The following is a 22082-nucleotide window of genomic DNA, read 5'->3' as shown; positions in this document are numbered from 1 at the left end:
CTTTTTAAATGCTCTGCCAGGCCTTTACTGCAGCGTCTTTCAGTTGCTGTTTGTTTGTGGGCATTTCTGGCCGAAGTTTAGCCTTCAACATGTGAAATGCATGCTCAGTTGGGTTCAGATCAGGTGACTGACTTGGCCATACAAGAATATTCCATTTCTTTGCTTTAATAAATTCCTGGGTTGCTTTGGCTGTGTGGTCATAGTCCATCTATGTTATGAAACGCCTTCCAATCAATTTGACTGCATTTAGCTGGATTTGAGCAGACAGTATGTCTTTGAACACTGCAGATTTCATTCGGCTGCTTCTGACCTGTGTCACATCATCGATAAACACTAGTGTCCCAGTGCCAGTGGCAGCCATGCACGCCCATGCATGCTTTGGAGCATGAGCTGTTCCATGCCTTCCCCATACTTTTTGCTTGCCATAATTCTGGTAAAGGTTGATCTTGGTTTCATCTGTTCTAAGAATGTTCTTCCAGAACTGTGCAGGCTTTTTTAGATGTTTTTGAGCAAAGTCCAATCTACCCTTTCTATTCTTGAGGCTTATAAATGGCTTGCGCCTTGCACTGCACCCTCTGTATTTACTTTCATGCAGTCATCTCTTTATGGTTGACTTGGATATCGATACGCCTACTTCCTGGAGAGTGTTGTTCACTTGGTTGGCTGTTGTGAAGGGGTTTCTCTTCACCATGGAAATGATTCTGCGATCATCCACCACTGTTCACCAGTGCTTTGTTTTTTTCTCATGATGTACCAAACTTGCCACTTCTAATATTGTAGCAATTTCTCAGATGGGTTTTTTCTGTTTTTGCAGCTTAAGGATGGCTTGTTTCATCTGCATGAAGAGCTCCTTTGACTGCATGTTGTCTAAATTTCCCACACCAGCCCATGAAATAGCCTTTGAAACAATTGTCCAATTACTTTTGAGCTCCTGAAATGAAGTGATTGTGAAAAAAGGGCTTTAGTTCCTCACATTTTTTATGCACACACACATTTTTAAATCTTGGCAGTGTACACTGAGCATCCAAAAAGTACTGACTATCTAGATAGTACTGATTTTTTGTTATACTTTAAACCTTGTTTTTCAAGGTTTTCAATGTACAGATTTTGCATCCACATCAGTTTGTCTTTTCACATTATGTAACAGTTTTCTCCCCAGGCCATGCAGCACTTTTCAATAACCACCGGCTGTTTTTGAGTGCTTACTGAAGACAATACAGGGGCATCCACCCCCTCTACAATGGTTTCTGAGTTGAGAACTGTGTAATATGGGGCCACTGTTTAATTTAGCACTGCTTTTGTGAATTGACAAGTCAATATCCTAAATAGATACAGTATATAGAAGTATACTACAGGATTTGTGATCGGTTTGGACATTTTTAGTTCATTTTTAATTCGCAAGTTTATTGACAATGCACCACAGCAAAATAGATGAAAGCATGAATAATACATGCAAGATAAAAACTAATGTTCTGAAGATTTGAAAAGGATAAATGAAAAAACATGCAATACAAATATTCAGTAATTGCAATGTATTTTGTGACGTCTGGTCTACAACAATTGTAAAGATTGCATGTAACTTCACTTACTTGTGAATATTCTTATTGCACAGAAAATATATACACTAAGTCTTCCTTGGGGGGAAAAAAAAGCTGTGTAATGAATACCATTCAAAATAAATGAAGGAGATTAATTACCAAACGAAATATATTTAGTAAATAAAATTTAATTTTCCTCCATTTTTAAGATTAACATCGAGGCCATCACAAAACAGCATTATAATACATTCTTTTATTGACTATTTACAATGTACAGTTTATATTGAACCTGGAAAATATACGTACAAAAGCTAAGAGGAACCCAATGAGTTACTCTGATTTAGAATCTTTCATCATAGATGAAAGTTTGAAGAACTGGCCCATAGCAAAGCAAATCAAATATTGGTAGATGAAAGGGAAGATAAGCACACCAAAGACAAAAAAGAAAAACAAACATACTATAGATTATTGTGAATCATCCCCTGCTACAGTATTGCACAAAAAAATTCACACAGAATGAAAACCACAGGTTTAAAATGCAGCTAAATATAAAGAAAACACATTCTATGAACTCAAATAATCTGAAATGTGGGCATGTTGTCAGAAAATGGGAATAGTTCTTAAGCAGGCTGCTCCTGTTGGCTATTACAGGGGGTGCAGGCAGTTAGAAGGTTACAAGTACAGTGCATTTTACCTGCTTTTATACAGCTATGCATAGTGTACATTAAACATTGTGTGCTTTCATAAAAACCGAACAATAAGCACAATATGCAGAACCCACTGCAACTGGTGAGCCTTTTTAAAGCCCAAATCCAGCCAAACTATTTACCGTGGAATATGCCATGCCTCTGTCAGGGTTTTACTGTAACTTGCATTTCTATTGAGGAGAACTTCCCCACCACTCACATTTCCTAATTAAACAGGAATGGAGAGGAAATCTCCCAAAAAGAAAAACAAAACACACAGTGAGGAAGGTTAGAATGTTTTATTGTCTACGCCTTCCTGCTGTAGTGACAAATATTCCCATATAGACAATGGAAAAATCTCTGTAGTGGGGGTAACATATTGGAATAAAACCTTGACAAAAAAGTTACCCCTCTATATGAACCAAAAAAAAAAAGCTGCACCTATATAGTAAACCAATATCTGGAGAGTTACTGGGCTTTGCATATCCCTATTTATTGTCATCAACAAACGACCCAGTCTGACATAGACCCCAATTAACTGATCTTCTAGATCAGATCCCATTTATAATATTTGCACATCCTTCTTTAAAGGTAAACTAGTAACAAACCTGCACTATTCAACATATTATTCTTTTAAAAAATGCATTAATAGATGTTATTTTCCTTTTTTTTTCAGAAGATACAAAGATAAAGTCAGCTGAAATAATGAACCTAATACTACTGTAAATGTCAAGCATTGATTGCCCCCTCCAAACTCGCATACTATCCTGCTGGTCCAGTAATATAATAAGCAACATAACTGACAAACAGGAAGGTTTTTACCAGTTGGGAGTGAGCGAGTCCAAGCTCAACTTTTCCGAAGAAATGTTATATATATATATATATATATATATATATTTTTATTATTATTATTGTTATAACATCAGGTACATCATCATGGATCTTCTAATTGTTTCCATTTAGTAAATTATGATTATACAATTTTACATTGTATGTAGTTTGAATTGCCTATGGTTGTCACAGGTTAACTTTAAGACCACTTTTAAGATCACTGGTGGTCAGTGTGAGCCATATTGTGCCCTTACACTGCAGAACTATGTCCGATACAGAACACCAACTCCTAATAGCTTAAAATGGGATTTTTTTTTTTTTTTTTTTTTTTAGTACTGGTTTTATGACCAGTTTTATGACTCTGCCACACACCGCTGTTAAAACCACATTGATCACTTAAACAGCAAGTTTTTACCACATAAAGATTTGCAGGTTTCTTGATATTGCACAAAGTTTATATCTTGAGATAAGTTAGGATAAAGATAGTGCTTAGTTAGGTTCTTCTTTAGAGTTTAACGAAAACCAAAATTGACCAAGACAAATTCTAACAGCAGGCAGGTGATATGTGAATATTATAGAGTATAAAGAAGAATATTTAGAAGAAAAGTGAAGGACAGAAAGCCTCCTTTAGGGGAAAATGTGCCTACACTGTGCATACATCACATACCACCACCCCCATCTCTGAATTCAACAAGTGTGAGGCTGTCATGAGACACTCACAGTAGGCAAAACAGATGAAAGACTACAGTGGAAAACATGTAACTACATGAGAGGGTGGGACTTCATAGTAGGAGGGATACATAGGAAGTAGACAGTGACCTATTGCCTGACCACAATCTGTTCACAAAAAAAATAAAAAACAGCAGGGGGTCAAACAGCATCACAGCTACACAATCGGTCTTGGAATTTGTAATGTTCAGTATCAAAGATAATTTGCAATTGATTGCTTTTAGATTTGCACTGGTCCATTTTGGGTTTTGTTGGGCTCTAAAAAAAGTCTGATAGTGTTCATGTTTTTAGTATTAGACAAAATAAATGTTGGTGACAGGTGAGGGGTGATGGGGGCAGACGAAATGCTTCTTATCTTTGCAGGCCTGATGTGAAAATAAAAGTGCAAAACCATTCAGATAGTTCTGAATTTGATGTGGCCCACCGTAGCCTAACACCAAAATTGTAGGTAAACAGTACAGCTATTATTGTGGTGGGTAAATATATACTCATTGCCTCAATTTCCCTCAAATAAAAACATTTTTGGCAGGGGTTAAACAAATATGTCCCCTTTGCTAAGCTGGTAATGTCTATAAGTGCATAATACAGCAGACATGCTTACACATGCTTACAGTCTTTATTGTTCAAAAAATATTCTGAAAAGCTCAAAGATCTGCAAAATTAGGAAGGGTTTATATGAAAATCTTAATTTGCAGAACAAGTGGCAATTTCCTACACTCAAAAACACATGCTTTTTTATGTTAGCAAACCAAAGAGTGGGATGTGTTATGAAATGTGAGAAGATGGAGTGTTGCAACGTAAAGGGGATCTAAACTCATACAGGGAAAGATTTGCTATGTTATAGGGAGCATGTATAAATGTTAATTGTGCTTAAGCAGTACCCTGAAAAATGTATCTTTTTGTCCTGATATTCTCCTAAAAAACAGTAGTGTAATTCCTTGTATAGAAAATTTCCCAGACATTCCTGTACCTACAGACACACAGCTGTTTATCTGCAGTGTGGGTCTAACAAAATACTGCTATCAGGCTGATTGAGATGTGGGGATATCACTACTGTGCGTCTTACTATTTCGATATGAGGAAGACCTTGCTTCCATGGCCACCTTCACACAGACAAATTGCAGAAAAGGACATGTTGATCTGGTAAATCACTTAAAAAAAATGTCCTCTGCATGCTTTTTTGAGCATAACTTCCAAAACTGCATAACTACTTTATTATCCACATATAGCATGTGTGGAATCCTTAAATCAGAAGTTGTTTTACCATGAATCAAAAGGTATATGCACCCAGTTAAAGTGCCGCTGATTATGCACATAATAGACATTATTAAGTTAGCAACGGTAACATGATTCCTTGAAGCACTTGTCTTTTTTTTTTTAATGGAAGTGCTTACTTGTTATGCAAGTCACATTAAATAAACCAGTTCTAATACATAATAAATTATTTTGTCCATTTTAAAATAGTTATTGTACCAATGTACAAAAAACTCCTTTTATAAGAAGATGATAAAAAAATAGTGACAAAATGGTCACTATGTAGTGTCAGCTTTACCCAAGGCAGTTAATGGTAAAAGTTTTTGATTGTTAAACGTATTAGATTTGGCTTTCATTTCATTCCATCAGTGGTAAGAATTCAATGCTGACAAATCTAGTGGAAGCAATGTCTTCAAAGCAGCATTAGGAGGAAGATCTCAACCAGGACTGCAAAAAAAAAGGGAAAAGAGGGGGAAAAAAAGTTAGAATCGTTAGCAATGTTGACAAATAATTTACTCATCATTTCTTAACCAGTTTATCTTTATGTTTTAATATGAGGTTTTGGTCTTGAATGTATGGGCTGCCAACACACCCCTGAAAAGCACAAAAAAATACACAAGAATCTTTTTTCTATTACAAAAATGTGGTGTGCTTCACTGGCTCCGTTGCAAAGCAATGCAGTTCAATTATAATCACCATCCCTACCTAATATCTTAAATTGAGAAAAAATGATCAATTATTAAATATACCTATTCTTGAAATGCTTAAAAATTGTTTAGGTGTGAAGCTGATTTTTTTGTTTTTGTCACACTCCTGAAACAAGCATGCAGATTACCGCGAGGTGAGCGGTGCAACAATTAGCCGGACACTTTAGCTGTATACTCATTCTGGGTCAGCGATTCTGAAAGTATTCAAAGACAGGACCACAACACAACCAGAAAAACAGAACATTTTATAACTAGGTTAGCAGTTTACATAATTTCAGAGTGATAACTGTATAAAGACCTAATATTTACTATGTAACTATTCATGAGCAGGCTGAAAAGCAAAGAAGAAAGCAAAACAACTGCATCTCATAAATCATGTTTTCAGCGGAGTATCTTTAAAACTTTTAGTTAAAATATTTAAATAACATTTACTAGGATGCACATTTTTTTTAATTGATGTTAAAGTTTGTGAATCCTGAGTTAAAGTTATGTGAATTTTGTGTGAATGTATATTTTAAATTAGTCCATAAGTGTATTTGATTTTGCCTGGCAATTTTTAAATTGATGTGTTCTCTAAGTTTGCGCCTAAATGCATTCTCTACAAAATACAGCTCTCCATGTATAATATATACTCAAGCATTTCTTCATAGGATTGTTTGCTCACTCTTTATACAGAACATGATATCATTTTTTTTTAATTATTATTTTATCTCTCTAATTACAGTAGTTCAGGATTGCTTCATAATGGAAAGGCACCATTTGCAGCTCCCACTCGCATTACCTCTAATTCCTTAATAGCTGGTATTTAGGGGAGATACACATGTTACTCCTGTCTCACCATAATGGTGTCTGGGGCCTGGACCAATACCAATGTGAGGCCCAAGTGTTGTCACATATACAGTTTTTTAATTTGGTTTCCCTAAAAAGTCAACCTATTACTGTGTCTCATGTTTGCAAGGATAATGTAGACTTTGCACTGGGTGGTGATTTGTGCAATTTATTGGTATTTCTAGGGCTATCTTCACTCCCTTGTTCAACATTTACGTTATATGATGCTCAGTTTACTTGTCTGTCTGTCTGTCATTTGCAACCTCTATTTACGAGTTTTTATTTTAGCACCTAGCTAGCACATAATACTTCACTGTCTGTATTGATAAAAGCATGGCCCAGGATAGAACTAAATAGCATACTGTTCAAGCTCTGGTAAATCAATCAAGCTCCACGAAAAAAAAACATTCACATTATTATAAAATGTAATATGACAAAAGCATAGGTTGACTTTTAGATATTAGTGTGAATACCCAAATCCCAGCACAACATACACAGTATGGCCCCTATATTCCCTTTTAAAAATGTCCTTTTTTCTACTGGGTGATAGTTCCTTAGCGAATTTGTATGTTCTTAATAAATGATTATCTTCATCTTCAAGAAAAAGTCAGAAAAATATCTCAGGTATATTTTCCAAACCGTTTCTGTGCTGTTTATCATATGTATTTCTTGTTTGCTTTGCCGGTGATTATCACATCTTTTTTTTTGGTCATATGAGCATTTTACACATTTTGCATATTTTTTTGCCTCTTTACTTTCAATAAAAAGCATAGTAACGCCTTCCATTATTATGTTCTCGTCCTCATGTACTCGGTGGTGTTTTTTTTTTATCATTCATGGTTGTTTTTTGTAACTGTTTTTATGTTCTAAAGGTGTTATTGTTACCATGACCATGTGACCATGTTGTGCAGTGTAAGGCACAGAAACCTAAAATAACATACCAATAAGAGATAATAATAAAATAATAAATGCAAAGGTGACCGTGTATATGACATAGTATACACAAGGCAATGATGGACAGACTGCAATGGAACAGAAAAGAGGCAAGGAATCAAACAAAAAGTGTATTAAAATAAGAAAAACAGGAAGTTCTGGAAAAAAAAAATGTCCGTCAGAGGCACATAGTAAGCCAAGCAAACTATAAAAAGGCTCAATGTTATAGGGCATAGAGTAGAACTAGAACAAAATATAATTCTTAACTCACCGGCATGCTAACTAAGCTTGGACTGACTCAGAAGATACCACTTCGAGGAGATGTAAACTACAAAGCCAGGGAGAAAAGAGCTTAGTGTGGTTAATGGAGACACAGAAAGTTAGTAATCTTAGTAATATTATATGGTTTATAGACGTGTTTCTTAACCAGGGTTCCTCCAGAGGTTGCTAGAGGTTCCTTGAGCAATGAGCACTTTGTGTGCCTCCCAGGTCAGTTCAACAGATACCATGTTGCTTTTGGCTATCAGTAAGGGTGACAATTCTTCCTACTGGCAAGAAATTTAGGAGGCATTCTTCCAACTGACCACCACACTAATATTCTCTAAGCTGTGGATATAGTACTTATAGAAGGGGGGTTCCAAAAAGTCAAGAAACACTGTCAGAGATTTTTATGAACATGTTAAATATGTGTCATAAGCTTTAAAAATTAGAAATGGTGAGTTAGTACTATTTTTTTTTTTTTATATGATACCTAGATGTTGTGCAATGATTTTGACAATTCACAAAAAAATATCTAGTTTAAATGTCTGTGAAATGTTTTTGTGTGTCTAGGTCATGGAATTCATTGACCTACTGTGAGGCAGAAGCTTATACACTCACTAGCCACCTTATTAGGTACACCTGTTCAATAGCTTGTTAATTCAAATACCTAATCAGCCAATCACAAATCACATGGCAGAAACTCAAGATACTTATGCATGAAGACATTGTGGTCTCAGTATTTTAGAAACTGCTGATCTGCTGTAATTTTTACAGACAGCCATCTCAAGGGTTTACAGAGTCACACAGTCCAGCAAAGTAATACATGTTTAGCGAGCAGCGGTTTTCTGGGCAAAAATGCAGTGTTGTTGTCAGAGGTCTGATGAGAATAATGGTATTCACCATATTGGTTCAAGCTGACACAAAGACAAAAGTAACTAAAAAAAAACACTTATTACAACTGCAAAATAACAGTTCTGAATGCACAACACCTCAAACCTTGCAAACCAAGCACATGAGCTACAAGCAGCAGCAGACCACACCAGATGCCACTCCGTCAGCTGAGACTAAATGCTTGAGGCTTGCCAATTTGAACAAGAAAAAAAGAGATAAACATTGCCTGGTATGATAAGCCTACATTTAAGCTGTGATATGGGAAAGGTAGGTTTAGATTTTGGCATCAACAACATAAAAGCATAGACCATCCTGCCTTGTATTAATAGTATTTCAAACAATGCTTTGTATGCACAGTCACCAGGCCTAAATCCAACAGGGCACATTTTGGATGTGTGTTAAGTCGACAAATCTGCAATCTGTTTCTAGCACCTTATTGAATCTATGTCACAAGAAATTACAGAAGTTCTGAGGCAAAAGGAATCCAGTCTGCTACTGGTGAGTGTACAATTCAAACACACACAAATGAGCCTGGCATCCAATGTAGTTAGGAATTTTAAAAAAACCTGCACATTGGAGACGAAAACAACCTAATTAACGAAATAATGTCCCCACATTGAACAGTGTAGGTAAATAAGGGGCACATTTATGGCTAACTTAAACAACTATCTCTCAACAAGCTAAGGACATCCACCTTTACCCCAGCTGTCTAACAGGGAATGCTTTAGGCCAAGTAATTTTAAGAATGATCAGGCATCTCTAACTTTATAGAACCAGGGTGCTAAATCCAAATCTTACCCTCACACTGATTAGATTTAAATAGCATGTTTAACTGTGGCTACACATGCTGGGGTATAACACTCATTAGAATCAAGGAAGCTACTTGGATTAGTGTCAAAATGCCTTCTCCATTACAGGAAAAATCTAGTTGAAGGAGATAATGTAAAAACTAGTTATGAACAAATATTCTGAGCAGTCCAAAACAATGTTAGAACCCAGTACAAATTCTTCCTCATTCTTTCCACATTCACATGTATAGGCCTGATTACCAGATGAGTGCCACACATTTCAAAGTAGGACATGTTTATGTCTGACCTATAAAGATATGAACAAGTGAGGGCAGTCATAAAAATTTGTCAGTAGCAAAGTGTTCAATACAACTAGCTTGCATACATCACCAATGTGTATAAAGAGAAGCATTTATATGTGCACCAATGGTTGCACGAGTACACATATTTTAAACTTTGATTATAAATAAAAGTATGTTAACATTGATTAAAATGTAAATTTGACAGCTGTTGTCTATGTCAGATAAGCTGCATAATACAAGACAATCAAATCTTAAAGTCACTCAAGATGAGGGCCCCTATATTAACTTTTTTAAGTAAAGAAATAATAATATTATAAGCATTACAAAAAACAATTTATTAAAAAAAAAAAAATCAAATCTACTTGACATAAAACTGTTGTGAATTGTCTTTCGGGTTTTAACTATAGGTCTACATTTCATGGTGACATCACAGCAACTAGCCGCAATGCCATGGGCTTTGTAAATGGATGTAAATGGGTAGGTTTGTATTTAAAAGGATTTAATATACTACTAGAATTTTCGTATCCAAACATTTTTTTAACCACCTGGGCGATTACCCCAAGCCTGGATCGGGGTAAGAAAAGTTGCTGAAAGCTAAAAAGGGAAACAAGCGTTACAGTGCAATCTGATTGTCATACAACATTGCTCCATTGAGTCCAATACAAATAATTCTTCAAATATTATATATATAATTTTATTATATATATATATTATATAAGCTACTGTACAGTTACATTATTTTATAAACTGTTTTTTTTTTTAAGATTATTAAATTTAATACATTTTGGACATATTTCCTGATGACGTTGGTGCATGCAAAATTCAAAATATTTTGTATTGGATTCAATACAAAGTCCTGTATCCAATCTAATCCAAAATAATACAAAATATATTTATGTGGTTTTGTCTATAGGTATGTGACGTTGTTTTAAAATTTACCACACTAGGAAAGTGTTTTAGAAAAATATAGTACTATACAGTATACAGAATTATTGCATTTTCAGTATTTTTCATTTATTTATGCATTCCTGTTTAAGCAGATGTTTGTGTTTTTTATTTTATTTTTTTATTAAAGTAATTTTTTTTTTACAGGATTCTGTGTTTCAAACTTTATTATATTCAGGTTATCTACTAAACCCTTGTTTGGACATATTTCGGTAAGTTACATGTCTAGAATATATATTTTTTTTTTTTTTTTTTTTTTTAATGAAAAACAGTGTACTGCTTTTGGTACAGAAATCCAGACATCAGTGAAACGCCCAGGAGGTTAATATTTGGACACATCAAGCAGTTGATTCTGGTCCCACCTCCTTGTTAATATTACCTTGCCAACTGGTAAGCAATAACCATAACTAACACCTACGCATACCATAATCATCAGAATGACCAATCCAATAGTATAAACACCACATGACCAGTGTCCCATATTGCAAATCGGAGAAGAATCTTTGCAAATGAAAAAGCAGAAAACAAATAGAATTTTCGCAATGGGGAGAAAGACCTCAAAACAAAAATACTTTCACTTTTAGCAGAAGTGTTCTCATTTGGTGCAGTGTAGGACATTAAAACTCTTATTCTAAATGACCTTAATGGGAAAACAAAAATAACGAAGAAACAGCTAACGTTATGATTAACTACTATTTAGCATTTTGGTAGACATATCATTATTAAACCCAATGAACACGTCACAAATTGTCTTTTGTCCAATGCTGTGTTATCTTAGAAAGACTTCCAAGTTCTGATACTGGGCTGTAAAACAATATCTCTTAAAACAGGACTGACAAGTTCAGATGAGAAAAAAGCTTGTGGTGTCTGAGCCCAGAAGTATAACAACAGCATTTCTAGCACATGAACAGGTTCATTTCTCTTTAAAAGGATAAAACAAGGGTAAATGTTCATGTACTGCAGCATATGTTTTTTTTATTTTTGCCCAGATGTACATTTTTTGCTGCATTTTACACATATCCCGGAACAATGACATCTATTTTACCGCCATAAATCCCAGTCAAACATTTACAAATACTTACCAACATTTTTAACAGCTATACAGATGTAGGGCTAAAAAGCTGCAACCAGAACATTTTGATCCCCGCTTACTAGTGTAGGGCTCCCTATTGCTCACTGCTTGATATACTGGTGTTACTTTCTCCAATACCTGCTAATTTCATACTCCTGCTGATGTTGTGAGCATAAAATAAGAACAGTGAGCTGGGCTTTATTGGGTATATAAATTTGTGAGAACAGAAAACATTCTGAAAAATCAAGCTTACCACAGGTCGTGCATCTTCTCTCTCAAGTATTTTCTGGGCTTGGTCAGCTGGAAACTTTAACACGGTTGTGATTACTTTTGCCATTGTCTAGTTAAAACAAATGATAGTGTAATGCAATGGTAGACATACCAAATCAATAAAAGAGCAACTTTCCCAAGAAGAATATTGCGAAAACTCTTGCATTCTTTTATAACGCACACATACACATTTTTTTTTTTTTAACAAGCCCCTACATTCCACCCAAAATTTAATTGGAAGGGAAAAAAATCTAAGTTTTCAGATTGCATTACAATGCCAGTAGACCTGCAAGGTGTCCCTTTTACACTTTGTTGAAGCCAGCTCAAGATTTCTTGCAAATGGAATTGCAATTTCTTGCTTGTAGACCTATGCAGATGATTAGTGCAGGCATCATACCGAAGACTAATTTCCTTTTTCTAATATTATTATTAGGATGGCAAGATAAGCACTTACTAAAACTTCAAACTGTCACTTCAGTTGTCCTAACCTTTGCTGCCAAGCAAGACAGAATATTTCATGATTTTTATTTTTCAGGTTTGCAATGTACTGATGTCACAAATCATTCTTCTGTCTACAAAGAAAACATTCCCTCATATAGCAACTGTTAATAAATAATTCAACTCTATGTATATTTGCTGCTACTGTACTTTAGGTACATATGGATATATACCATTTTAAGAAGCATGCAAAAGTAAACATCTAAAAGATGACAGTAAAAAGGTCTTTTTTTTTTTTTTTTAAGTTTCCCATTTTTCCAGCAATGGTTGAATACTGTGTAGCTACTTAAAAAAACAGTTGTACCTTACAGTTGGCCCCTGCCCTAACAGAACTATTCAACCTCTCCCTTTCTACTGGTAAATACCCCTCAGCTTTTAAACATGCCATAATTCTGCCCATCCTTAAGAAACCCTCACTGGATCCCTCTCCCTACCCCCCTATTTCCCTTCTCCCATATGTCTCTAAACTTCTTGAACGCCTTGTCTACAAAAGTCTCACTGATTACCTGAGCAACAACTCTCTCCTTGACCCCCTCCGGTCTGGCTTTAGAGCTGCCCATTCCACTGAAACAGCCCTTACTAAAGTGGCCAATGACCTCATCAGAGCTAAGTCTCAAGGCAATTTTTCCCTCCTCCTTCTCCTTGATCTTTCCTCTGCCTCTGCCTTTAATACAAAACATGCGCTCCATTGGTATCAGTGACACTGCTCTCTCTTGGTTTGCTTCCTATCTGTCTGACCGCTCCTTTCAAGTTTCTTTCAATGGTAACTCCTCCTCACCCACTCTCCTCCCTGTTGGTGTTCCCCAAGGGTCAGTCCTTGGACCAGACCTCTTTTCTCTGTACACCTCCTCTCTCAGTAGTCTCATATCCTTCTTTGGCTTACAATACCATCTGTATGCTGATGACACTCAAATCTATCTGTCCACTCCTGACTTGTATCCCTCAGACCTGGATAAGGTCTCATGCTTCATCATGGATGTCTGAGCGATTTTTGAAACTCAACCTGGATAAAACAGAACTCATCATCATCCCCCCCTCAAACTCCAAATCTCCCCGACATATATCTAACTGTTAACAACACTGTTATTCAGCCCTCCCCTCAGGCACGTTGTCTTGGTGTCACCTTTTACTCTCATTTAGCCCCCATATTTAGAACATTTCCAGGTCCTGTCACTTTCATCTATGCAAAATCTCCAAAATCCGCCCCTACCTGTCCCCTGAGACCACCAAACTCCTTGTACATGCTCTTATCTCTCGTCTGGACTACTGTAACATCCTCCTCTCTGGTATTCCACTAACCCGACTCTCTCCTTTACAATCTATTATGAATGCTGCACCAAGACTCATTCATCCTTCCCACCGCTCCTCTTCCGCTGCATCTCTTTGCAGATCTCTACACTGGCTTCCATTTCACCTTAGAATCAAATTCAAGCTCCTGTGTTTTGACTTCAAATCCCTACACAGTTATTGTCCCACTTACATTTCTGACCTGGTAAAAAAGTACTCCCCTAACCGCTCTCTCCGCTCCTCCAATGACCTATTAATGACTTCCTCACTCATAACCTCATCACATGCATGGATACAAGACTTCTCTAGAGTTGCCCCAACTGGAATGGTCTTCCTCATCCTATTCGGCTTGCTCCTACTTTCTGCTCATTTAAAAGGGCACTCAAAACCCATTTATTCAAACTTGCCTACCCATCTTCTTCTGTCTTTTGAAATCATCACTACTTCCCACCACTACATATCCCCCTCCTATTGTGTGTAAATTTCCCCACCTAATAGATTGTAAGCTCTATGGGGCAGGGTCCTCTCCTCCTGTATCACTGTCTGTTTTAGTCTGTCATTTGCAACCCCTATTTAATGTACAGCGCTGCGTAATATGTTGGCGCTATATAAATGCTGTTTATTATTATTATTATTATTATTATTATTAATAATACTGAAAATTCTAAACATTTCCCATATAATTAAACTAAATACATATTCCAATATAAAGCTTACTTAAAGGGGGACTCAAGTTTCTTACCTTTGTTTCCCGCCCCATCATGTACTCAAACATTACTTTTCTCAAATACTCAAATTCAGTAGGCTCCCCAAAAACATTGATGTCGGTATGTCGATGATTTTCATCTGAAAAAATACAAGGAGCATTAAAAACCACAATACCAAGTTTGGCAAATTCATATTTCATTTAAAAAAATTTTTTTTTTTAATCTAAATAAAAATATAACAGCTATCATATAGAACCTGCACAGAAATTGATTTTTTATTACCCACAAATAAAGTGCAAACAGACAGGAGAGTTTTCCCTCTATGGAATTTACAATAATTATGCTACAAGGTAAGCAAAAAACACAATGTCCATCTAAACCCAGGAGGAAAAATATAAGATATAACCTAACAGTTTTTTTTTTTTTTGATGTGTTGGTTGCAAGGGTTTTCTTCCTTTACGTTCACATGGCGATCCTCCTAGTAACACACTTTGTTCTGTGATGAAAAAGCTCAGTCACTTTATTCTTTCTGCTGGGAGCTGCATCGTTACTCTGGTTACGCAGTGGTGCCCAACCTTTTTTATCTGGGGGATAAAACTTACAGGCCACAATGCAAACAAACATTAAAGATAAATGTTTAAAACTAGAATAGTTTCAATTTAAAATTAAACTGAAATGTTTCTTGTTACCGTAACATACATGCACCAAATAAAAGAAGTTACAAATTAGGAATCTCTGCAATAAATACTTCCAGAGAAATGCAATTCATGTGTCAGATAGTCAAAATGGACATGTTCTTACTAATACATCTTCAGGACCCTATATCTCCTCGTTCCTGAGAAATTAGGGTTTAGAGAAGGTAAGTGGCCAGCTATGTGTGACACGGTAGCACGGTATAGTTTTTCATATTTGGTGATGGCACAGCAGCAATAAAATGTCAGGGGGAGTTAGTCACAAGAGTCCCTCTCTTGTACATTTTATTATATCTACAGCTCGCCTTTCAGAAGAAATTAGAATTCAAAGAACATAACCAGACATTTTTTATGTGACAGGGCACCATAGTATGGTGGGAGTGATAAAATCTTAGTGGGGGGGGGGGGGGGGGGGGTAGCCACAAGAGTCTCCCACTTATCCCACATTTCCCTTCCTCTACTGTTAAAGAGAAAATGGGGTTCAAAGAAGGTAAGTGGCCAGCTATGTGTGACAGGGTAGCACAGTATAACAGGTATAGTTTTTTTTTGTAACAATTTGTTAGGAATTAGCCACAAGAGTCCTGCACTTGCAGTCACATTTTGCTTTTCTTACAGAGAAACTGGGGTTCATTGAGAGTAAGGGGATAGTTATGTGTGACAGGGTAGCATGATATAATGGGTATAAAAGTTTAATAGGGAAGGGGGGGACAAAAGGCATTTCTTACTGGCTCCCACGTTTCCAGCTGTCTTGTATGCAACTATTGATTAGAATTGCAAAACACAGTATATTTCTTTAAAAGTATTTTTATGACAACAATCAAAACTTTATGAAATGTTGTTCTGGTTTATTTACATTTTAACAAGTGCAATAGCAGAAGCATTTATAAAATTGTACTAGACAAATAAGAAAGCCTAGTATGATTTTCAAAGAGAATGTTTTCAAATTGCATTGTAATTGTAAGACAATTGTAGCATCCATGTGTCCAAGCCTAAAACATTTAGACCTTAAGTCGAACTTGGCCTCCTTAGATAGCAAAGCTGCCAGCAGATATTTCACATGTTGCAAGTGCATTGGACTTTTCATGCTGCCCGCCGTGGTTCCATCTGCCAGCCAACAGGACATAGCAGTGATGTACAAGCCATTAGATGGAATCATATTCAATGGGTAATGCAGACATCACTCAGACCCATTGGAATGTATGGTGAATGTGACAAATCTGCTGGCAACTTACCTTTCTAAGGTAGTGAAAGATTCCATTTTCTGTCTCCTTTTAAGGGTATTTGTAAGAACACCCTGTAAGATGTTCCCTGCAATAAACATAGAGATTACAATGGACTGTACTTTTTTTTTTTTTTTACCTTTGTAAGGAGTACCAAGAGGAGTAACAAAAACACCACGTGAGTACTTCTTTATTTGGTCTTCCAAAACAATATTCTGCACAGAAAAGAAATAGTTAATTATTATTGTTGATAATATTATTATTATTATTAATATTAATATTATTAAGACTAAATAAATAGGACAAAATGTTAAATAAATCTTGAGGTATTTCCGGTTTGAATCCAAATATATATATGTAACTAAGCAAATTCTACTACCAATAACAGTTAAGGGTATCAGTCCTGAATAAAAGAAATCAATGTAGCTTAGTTGAAAGTATTTCTTCAAAATAATTTTGTACAGTAAAACTAAACCACACCTTTTCTTTTAGCTCTTGCATGCTCAGTTTTGCTTCATTAAGCAGCGTGGCTTTCTTTGCCAGCTGAGCCTAAAAATGTGGGAAAAAAAGCATTATTAGAAGAAAAAAAATAACTTCTAGCTTACGTTACACAACACTGCAGAGGTCCTAAACTACTGGTTTAAGAATTTAGAGTAGTCATTTAGTTATAACAAAAACAATAACAATGACCAAAACAATAGAAACACATGCAAGTGGCTGTGGCTTATCCTGATCTTTTACTGTAACTTGTGTGAGATTGAAGGCTAAATACTTGAATGTCCATAGTCTGGACACTAATGCACTTTAAGTAAGGCCATGTATATAACAATATAATGGAACAATCACAATCAAATGTAATAAGCTATGTAGTGCAAAGACATTTCAAACTGCATAAACATTGAAGGGATTGTCAGAGCTGGACTTGACACTACGTAAGTATCTAAAAATCTAAAGAAACTTGTACAAGATAAGATGTGTAAGATGGCACAATCATACTGAAATTTTAACAGTTCTGGATACCACTACCAATAAATTGGCCATGTAGTAAAATTGCTCAATCTCTATACCAGGGGTCCAGAACGCCTGGTCCAGGACAGAGACCAGTGGTGACCCGTCGGCCAGAGCCGAGGACCCCTTCTCTCATAGGGATCGCAGAATTTTCTTCACCTTTAAGTTACACAGGACACTGTAGATTCAGTGGTCCGCGAGCACGAAAAGGTTGGGGGCCACTGCTCTATACAATATTTTCTGGATTTCTCAATACTATGTAGTAGAAGCCCTACTTAATTCAACTGTAGTTTAAACAAATCAGGCGGGTTTCCATACTAAATTGTTTTTTGTATATAGTGCACATAATAGATCGTTCCATCTGCTTTAAATCCCTAGATTATCAAAGTGCACCTTTTACCTTTTTTTTTCTCACTGCCTTTAATACGGCATTTATATTCTATACAAAATACATATTCTACTATTTTTTCCTTTATTGGTTTTCCCTGCCCTACTATCCCCAAGGACCCTGTTGCCAGCTTACTGTATTGGATTACATTTTTTATTGGTCTAAGTTATCTAATTTAGATATCAGTAAAGATCAGTAAAAAGGGTTAAAACAAAAAATACAAGCCAGGCCATGGCAAGCCAACACCACAGTTCCTTTTTACTTAACATCCCTGGTGGTCTGATTAGATCAGTATTTTTAAATATCAAAACGGTACATTTGACATTTAAAAATACTTATTATTGAAAATTTCCCACCAGGTCCCACCATCACTTGTCCAATGCCCGCGGGCATCGACAGGGGACACAGATACCAGGTGGGCATCGCCGGAGGACCCTGCAGGCTCGTTGGGACCAAGTAAGCTTTAAAACTCCCTTACAATTGCACCCCAAGTTTTGCTCGAGGTTACCGCTTTTGGTACTGAAAATTAACCCCGAGCCACACTCGGGATTACGGCCAGAGAGGTTAATTTCTTTTTACTGAAAACATTTTTCAAATGCTTTGTAATATTTTGGGTTACACCACTTGCATTGCAACATTCATGTACAAGTATGAATGGCATTGTTGTCACTACTGTGGGATTCACAAGAGAAAGGTGTCATAGAAAAAATAAAAAACAGAAAATGTCTTGTTATATGAAAATTACCTGAAGCTCCTCGAAATGAGGTTTCTAAAATAATATTAAGAAAAAAAATGTATTAACACCACATTTTATATATAATACCATAGGTTTAAAATATTTTACCATTTGTGTATAGATTTTGCTTTTGAAACTGAAATAAAATTAAAACTATAGGACAACACTACAAGTACGAAACTACCAGTACACCCGAATATCAAAAAAAGCAAAAACCATGCCTAAGCTTCTTGTACCATATAACAGAATCATATATATATTCACTAAACCAACCTACCTATGCAATTTGCTCATGTAAACATTTCTTTTACAATCATTTTAGGATCCTTGAAATCCTATTCAGCTATTAGCATTCTTTCAGTAATTTAACTAAAGGGTTATTGTTAGCTAACATAAAGACTAGTTTTTTTTATCTTAATCTGTAAAACCTCTAACTCACTTGTCCATATATTGTAAAGAACTTTAAACAAGTATTGCTGGTTACCTCTGACTCCTGAGCCACTTCCTCCTGCCTTTTTGTTAACTCTTCCTGCAATTGCTCCAGCTTTTCCTGTAGTTCTGTTACTTTTCCTGTCATTTCTTCTTCTCTCGCCTAGAAGATATGTTTTGTATAGATTATTCAGTAAAGGTTATTTGCAATAAATATATATATATATATATATATATATATATATATATATATATGAAAAATAAATCAGCATTTGTTAGCAAATATAAACATTTTAAAGAGATGCTACACTCTTGTCTCCTTGTCTTTTTTTTATAGAAAACTGTGCAGACTACAAATACTGTCTTGCTCAGACAGAACAAAGCAGGCTATCAAACACTGTTCCCTTTAATACACAATGTGCTTCGTGTGGCACAGTCAGTGGTGACAGCATATACTAAAGTACAGGGAGACGAGCAATACAGAGCTAAAAGCTTTTGGCCAAGATATGTAAAAACACAACAAATGTGCTGCATAAATAATTAATGGAGAGGGACAACATATACTACTGCTAGATAGTAGGTATTGGCACCATTGCTTAGGCTGCGTACACAGAAGTAATAATTATCGTTGGAAACGAACGACTAACGACCATTCGTCCGATAATCGTTAACAAAAAAAGTGCACAACGACGCCGATGAATGTGGATTGTCACTGGAAACGAACGACCGTCCCGATGGATCTGATTGGGCAAGGATTTTTCACAATCTATTGTGTGTACAGTCGTTCACTGATCGTGGATGGTTCTGCAGTACACTTTCTCCTTTACATGTCACTTCCTGCATCGTTCAAACGATTGTATCTAATGTGTACATTATTGGTGAATTATATTTGAACGATCGTATCGTTACAGCATGTACAGAATTGTGCACAATACGATCATTCAAAATAATCGTGCATAATCGTTGATCTGTCGTTAGTCATTCGTTTTCTAACGACAATTATTGCACGTGTGAACCTAACTTTACAAAAACCACAAAGACTAGAGTTATCTGTATCCATAAACTCAGCTGTGTCTCAGTGACACAGAGCTAGATTTTGATCTGGCTATAACAAATGTGAATTTAAAAATGGTATCTCCAAAGATCAGGTGTTGTAACAATGATCCTGTTCCTAAAATCTGCAATATCTGCATTTTAACTGAACTTTTCAACACAAAGAGCTTAGTGGAAGTTAGTGGAAGTGATCAGCATGGGTCAATTCTGTGAAAAGAAAAAAAACTTCCAACACAAGGCTTTCAATGTCCACCAGAGTCTTTTAGGTAATTTTGAAAGTCTCTAAAAAGCCACTAAAATTTTAGGCAGTAAACTCATTTAGGGGCTCTGGTATTGTAAGAAAAATTAAAAATTGCAATTTTACATTATTACATAGTTCATTTCTACATTTTTAACATGTTTATTTAAATAATTTAGATCAAAAACCATATACAAAAGTAGACAATCTCAATTTTTGGAAAACGAAAAGTTTATTTTAAACATCAATACTCGTTAGCCTTAGTCTACACTTACTGGTTGTTTTTTTAAATTCCTATAAACTCCCATACTACTTTTGAATGGGTTATATCTATATATATATATATACATACATACATACATACATACATACACATACATACATATATACATGGTTTTTTTTTTTTGCACTTTTACAGGCGTTTTATCACAATTTACATTTTACAGCGTTTATAATAGTTTTACTTTTACTCTTTCAAGGAATGAGTACAGGGGTACAAAAACGAGGCTTTAATGTTAAAGTAATTTAATAACCCCCCTGGGGGTATATTTAAGGAGGATTTTTAAATGTAAAAGCAGTGCTCTCTTAATTTTATTCCTCTTAATTTTAAACTTCCCGCCCAGTCCTGCCTACCTGCCTGCCTGCCTGCACGGTCCCGCCCTCCAGGCACACACTCGCGAGCAGATGACCTGCCGGGATCTGCTGCACCTAGCCTCGCAACCCAACGTTCACATGCTGGGGACGCTGATGCTGGCCGGGCATCGCCAGCTTGCACAGATGGAGGACGCCGCTAGAACTGGGAACAGGGTAGGAGTTTTAACCTTGCTGGAAATTCCACCCCGAGTGTGGCGCGGAGTTATAGCTTTTTGCATAGAAAATCCACCCCGAGCCCCACCCAGGAATACCACCACGGAGGGTAATGTGAGTGTTTTGTGTAACAAACTTTTTTTTTTACAGGTTATCTATTAGGTTATTTTAAGGATGATTCCCACGGCTGCATTCATGACATGAGCACAGTAGTGGGACTCCTGACAGTGTGGGATCACCGGGCACTAGAGGGCAAATGCGGACAAGTTTTCCCATTCACCTCTAGTGCTCCTTGATTGGCTGAGGAAAGGGAAACTGTGATGATGCTTGAAATTTCCCCCTGTCAAGTCTAGTGCCGATTGGCTAAGAAAAGGGAAACCCTGATGACCGCTCAAGCCTCATCAGAATTTCTGTTTCCTCAGCCCATCATGAAAAGGACCTATCAGCAGAGCTCCGCAGTGCTGACAGCTTCTGTATCCAAGAACACATGCAGTAGTGCCGCCAGGGCTGCGGGAGAAACCAGGAGAGCAGAGCTGACAGCATAGCATAGCATAGTTCCGCTCCGTGACTGGCCGAGGAAAGGGTAATTATGATGACCGCTCAAGCGTCATCAGAGGTAAATGAGGACAAGTCTCCCCATTCAAGTCTAATGCTGAATGGCTGAGAAAACGAAAACCTTGATGACGGCTCAAGCGTCATCAGGATTTCCCTTTTTGCAGCCAATCACAAAGCACTAGAAGTGAATGGGGAGACATCAGTTGCCCTCTAGTGTCTGGGGATCCCACACTGTCAGGAGTCCCACGGCTGTGCTCAAGTCATAAATGCAGCCATAGGGAATCATCCTTTCATTGTAAGATAACCTATATTAAAAAAAAAAAGATTTAAATTACACAAAACACACACAATCAATAAAATACTTTTTCAAACATATTTTGAGTAAGGGGTTTTATGTACCACTGTACTCTCTCCCCAGCGTGTGGTGGT

General features: G+C 36.4%; 1 protein-coding gene across 3 annotated transcripts in view; it reads right to left on the bottom strand.

Moving 5' to 3' along the window:
* Positions 1-1710: 1710 nt before the first annotated feature.
* Positions 1711-22082, bottom strand: part of GOLGA4 (golgin A4) — a 60503-nt gene continuing 40131 nt past the window's right edge. For 2 of the 3 annotated variants that reach the window (XM_072412131.1, XM_072412132.1), the window contains exons 19-26: positions 19056-19163; positions 18581-18604; positions 16920-16988; positions 16579-16654; positions 14563-14666; positions 12019-12105; positions 7778-7834; positions 1711-5485 (exon numbers count right to left, since the gene is read on the bottom strand). In XM_072412131.1, the coding sequence (XP_072268232.1) occupies positions 7805-7834; positions 12019-12105; positions 14563-14666; positions 16579-16654; positions 16920-16988; positions 18581-18604; positions 19056-19163 (498 nt within the window). In that variant the 3' untranslated portion in view covers positions 1711-5485; positions 7778-7804. The remainder of the gene's footprint in view (positions 5486-7777; positions 7835-12018; positions 12106-14562; positions 14667-16578; positions 16655-16919; positions 16989-18580; positions 18605-19055; positions 19164-22082) is intronic. The other variant, XM_072412133.1, reaches the window with a different exon arrangement.

The sequence above is a fragment of the Pyxicephalus adspersus genome, chromosome 5, assembly GCF_032062135.1.
Source record: "Pyxicephalus adspersus chromosome 5, UCB_Pads_2.0, whole genome shotgun sequence".
NCBI classification, from domain to species: Eukaryota; Metazoa; Chordata; class Amphibia; order Anura; family Pyxicephalidae; genus Pyxicephalus; species Pyxicephalus adspersus.
Note: the sequence above shows the minus strand (reverse complement) of the source record. Positions and strands in the feature narration are given on the sequence as shown.